The following is a 4637-nucleotide window of genomic DNA, read 5'->3' as shown; positions in this document are numbered from 1 at the left end:
AGAGAGAGAGAGATATTGTAACAACTAACAGATTTAACGTGAGATGCAAGAAAGGGATACAAATAAACCTTAATTTATTTCATTACACAAGAAATTCCCCCTTAATTTATTTTTCAGAAACCCGTAAACCTCTTTTCTCCTTTTAAAATGATCAACTGCTGATGTAATCTGCTGATGCTACTGCTTACCTAGTAAGTTGTCTCATCAAGATAAAAATAAATAAATAAATAAAAAAAAGAAAGAAAATATTTCATGTGAGAGAATATTATACATATGAAGAAGCATCAATAGAGGTGTTAAAACCCTCATAACTATTGCACAATAGAGGTGGCTGTTCAGATCCAATGTCCTGAAGCATCTCTAGGTGTATGATTATATGTTGAGTTTTATGCCAAAATATTCTAAGGTGTTGGATCTAAGCCGTCAGAAACCATCATCCTACAAAATTTAAAATCGATAAAGGCCTTCATTGGGGAGGGCCTCTATTGAATGGTCCCAACTCTTTGGAACTTTAAAAATAAATAAATAAATCTTTGGATCGTATTTTTTATGTGGAGAGAGAGAGAGAGAGAGAGATCTTTCTTGTGTTATAAATCCAGCATACTTGTTTGTAGAGGCATCGGTACATACACAGTTGTCATTAATCGATCTTGGTCTCGCTTTCAGTCTCCTTCCTTTCTTTTGGTGTTTCATCGTCCCCGTGTTCCACTTTTGATCTGTACGTGTTGCTTGCTTGGCTTCCAGGTCAGATATTTGAGACTTATTGAGAAATGAAGGTGATCAGTTTTCTCTCTATCTTTAACTCAAATTCAGTTCAGATGCTTCTTCGTTTTTATTAAACCTTACTGTTCTGAATCATGGTTGATTGCATGTTTTATATCTGGAGTCTCCTTATTCAAATCACGTTTGAATAATAATCTGACTTGGATCTTCTGATCTCTGCTGATATTTGTTACAGAAAGTGGTGTTGAGTCTAAACTTATATGATGACAAAGCCAAGCAAAAGGCCATGAAGGCGGCCTCTTCGGTTTCAGGTACTAAATTGGTTTTCTGAAATTTAGCTTTTCAACCCTTTATTGAGGTAATCCCACACCAACTGTGAGTGATTCTATATAAAAGTCACAAGAAGTCACTTTAACTACTTTTAAAGAACTGATTTTTTAAGATAGAAACTTTAACATGATATCAGAGCGTGCGCCCACTTAGAATAGCTGACTCAACTATTAATTATAAGAGCCACAAGATCACCTCACTTTGAACCAATTGGTTTGAGACAAGAAAAGTTGATGAATTTAACACTTCTTTTTTCTTTTTCTTTTTTGTAGGAATTAATTCCATTGCCATGAATATGAATAAGAAGAAAATGACAGTGATCGGATAAATGGATCCTCTAAACATCGTGGGGAAATTGCATAAGTATTGGCACACGGAAATAGACTTTATTGGGCCACCGGAAGAGCCTAAGGCGCCTGAGCTGGAGAAAAAAGAAGAAGAAAAGAAGGATGAAGCCGCCGTTAAAATCGCCGAGCTCATTAAGGCAATAGAGTTGGGTGGTGGTTATAATTATCCCTACATGACTTCACACTATCATCTTGAGAGTATCGCAGAAGAGAACCCTAATGCTTGTTGTGTTATATCTTAATTGGGATGAAGATTCACTTAAAAGGTTCTTTGGTACTGTTGAGGTCCTAGGGATATTGGTGGGGTTGGTTGATTTTTTTTTTAGCTAACGACGAGTGTCCAAGCCTTCGGTCTGACTAGTTCCGCGGGTCCATACTGACCCCACAACCGCATGGACTGAGTCATACTGGGGTTGAATGGGAACCATTCAATTTTCACTGAAAGCAGTGAAGAGAACTAAATACCTCCGTGTGAGTGGCCCAAAGTGTGCCACCACAGCATACACACAACTAAGAAAGTGCTCATCAGTTCAGCGGAAGACTTGGTTTACCTGTAAATATTCCCATAATACTTGATACCCGAATTGTAATACAATAGTTAAATACATGTGGGCCTGAAGGCATGATATTTACACAATAAGAGTACAATTCAAATATCAAGTACACAAAAGGAATCATCAAAAATCAGAGTCAGCTCAGCTCGGTATTAGAAGTAGGGCTTAGCTCGGTATCAAAAGGTAGAGCTCAGCCCGGTATCAGAAGGTAGAGCTCAGCTCGGTATCAAAACAAGGCTCAGCTCGGTATCAGGAGGTAGAGCTCAGCTCGGCATCAAAACTGCGGTCCCGCAGCACAACTCTCGCACGAGCAATCAGTGTTGTGCTCTAACTTCTCAGGGGCCCACCAATCCTCTTCAGGGAACTCAACCGTGGGACTCGACCCATGCTCTTTGGATGGATGACCTGTAAAATTATCTAAAAGAGGTGCACACGTGGGATGAGCTCACTAACTCAGTAAGTGGAAAGATGGACCACACAGCAGTCCACACAATAAATCACAACTATATGCACTATATGCTAAGCAATACATTTTTAATCACATCCACCTAAGCAACATTACTAAGTCTTTGGTTTAATGCTACTACAACCACAGTGCGCGTATACTCCGGGTACGAGCCACGAACTCCATCCCGCGATACGCCCATAGGGCTGTCGGAGAAGGCCCACCGTGAGTACTTGAAAAAATAAAACATGCCGACCACCGGCTCTCAACATAAAGTAAATGACTGAAAATTAAAGGTGCTGACTCCAGCAATTTAAAAACAGTGCGATTGGCCCTCTTGAATATACCACCGAGGTTGCCGACTGTCCTAATGACCAGCCGGGCGTAATGTCTAACCGCCACAGTGACCCAACAACCGCGATCACTGCTTCCCCTCAAATGGTAACCCAACACCTTAACCCCTGCTGGGAAGGGTCGTAGCATGGGTAGATGATAATCCTAAACCGCATGCTCCTATATGACAATAGTACGATTGCATAGTGCCATCGCGTCCCATATCACGGGCCACCAATGTACTCGTTTCTAAGCTGACTACGGCATCTAATCTATTAATGCATCATGCACAATAATGTCAACATTCATCACATAAGCATATCATCACTTGACATTTAGAAAATAAACACAGCACCCATGGTATAATAATGTAAGGATGACTAATCTACATAGCATTTTCATGATAACATGACTAGTCTAGATACGATTAAACGAATGCCAAACAATGCCTTGAAACAAGGCCAAACGTTCTCTCCCCACTTACTTGTAGTGTACAAGGACTCACGCTCGGTACGGGTGAGATCCGGTGCGAGAAGCGTAGGATTTGGTGAACCTATCATGAGTGAGCGGGGTTAGTATTTCACCACTTTAGAAACAAGATTAACACGATCCAATGACAAGATCATATTTAGAATCCTAAAAGAATGTCACACGTCAGTTTTGGGTCCAATCGGACGTAAAAATCACGTTCGGAGCCTCTCGGGTGGGTCGGACAGCCCACCTGTCTGACCCACCAATCAGACCCACCGATCTTGACCGGCAGGTAGGTTGGCCCACCAGTCTGACCCACCGGTTGGGCCCGAGGGTTTTACTAAGATCGACGGGCAGGGTGGCCCACCGGTCGGCCCGTCGGTTGGGCCCGAGGGTTCTACCCTCTCAGGCGGGTGCCCACAGGCGGGCCGAATGGCCCACCGGTCTTGGCGGGAAACTGTTGTTTCTTTCCAAACTTCCCCCAACATTTGGGGATTCAAATGGGGCTTTTTCAAACCTATTCTTCACACATTCAAGGTCTCATAAGATGGTCATAACCTAGATCTAGGTTAGATTTAAGGAATGGAAAGCCATCTTACCTTCTTTGCTCAAGAACTCCTTTAAAACCCCAAAATCACTTCAATTCAACAATGCTTCTCCAACCTTGTAAATACTTCTTCAAATCCTTCAAAATCAACACATAGATCATCTATTAAACCTTAGATTCATCATCTCAAGGGGGATTTACAAGATCTCAAGAAACCCTACCCAAATCAAGGGTTTTACTTGGGTATGGTGAAAGTTTAAGGAACCCAGCCTTTGCTCACCTCTAAACGTAGATCTAGTGTTGGAGATCACTCTTCCGGTGTCGGAATGGGAAGATCAAGCCTCGGCGCCGCTGAAATCCATCTCTTCTTCCTCTTCCTTCTCTTCTCCTCTTCTTTCCCTTCTTTTCTCTCTCCTCTTTACTCTTCTCACCAACATACGAGTGTCATAAATGAGAAAAGAAAAAGAAAACATAAATGCTATATATACTTCTTAAAATAACTAAGTATTCACATGGGTGGTCACTCAGGTGGGTGGATGCGCCCACCTGAGGGCCAAAACTTGGCCAACAAGTGGGATTTTGACAGAATTCGACCCTCGGCACGAATCTCACTCTTGGCATAAGATGTAATATACGTATGCGCCTTAAAATACGGCCACATACCTGTTTTATCCGTACATAGCCTTTTGATAGGTGCATGTAGACGGCTTGGGTACACCCATCTCTTCTGGCACTGGCTCGGACTTGTCGGGCCAGCCGATGTTTAAGGTCACCCTTGCCATCATAGTCCATAAGGAACCCGCTTTAACTCTCTCCAGTTCGGGTCCTGCATGGTTAAACCGGGTCAACCGTGTAATCAGACCGGATTTAAGAAGTAGGGTATTACA

At 42.3% G+C, this 4637-nt stretch overlaps 1 protein-coding gene across 1 annotated transcript; it reads left to right on the top strand.

The window, feature by feature from the left end:
- Positions 1–1381: 1381 nt before the first annotated feature.
- On the top strand, positions 1382–1642 carry LOC122065619 (heavy metal-associated isoprenylated plant protein 39-like). The gene has a single exon (XM_042629441.1). The coding sequence runs from the start codon at positions 1382–1384 to the stop codon at positions 1640–1642; it is 261 nt and encodes an 86-aa protein (XP_042485375.1).
- Positions 1643–4637: the final 2995 nt, after the last annotated feature.

The sequence above is a fragment of the Macadamia integrifolia genome, unplaced genomic scaffold (genome assembly GCF_013358625.1).
Source record: "Macadamia integrifolia cultivar HAES 741 unplaced genomic scaffold, SCU_Mint_v3 scaffold2069, whole genome shotgun sequence".
In the NCBI taxonomy this organism is placed as follows: domain Eukaryota; kingdom Viridiplantae; phylum Streptophyta; class Magnoliopsida; order Proteales; family Proteaceae; genus Macadamia; species Macadamia integrifolia.
The sequence above is the reverse complement of the archived record's forward strand: the minus strand, read 5'-3'. Positions and strand labels throughout refer to the sequence as shown.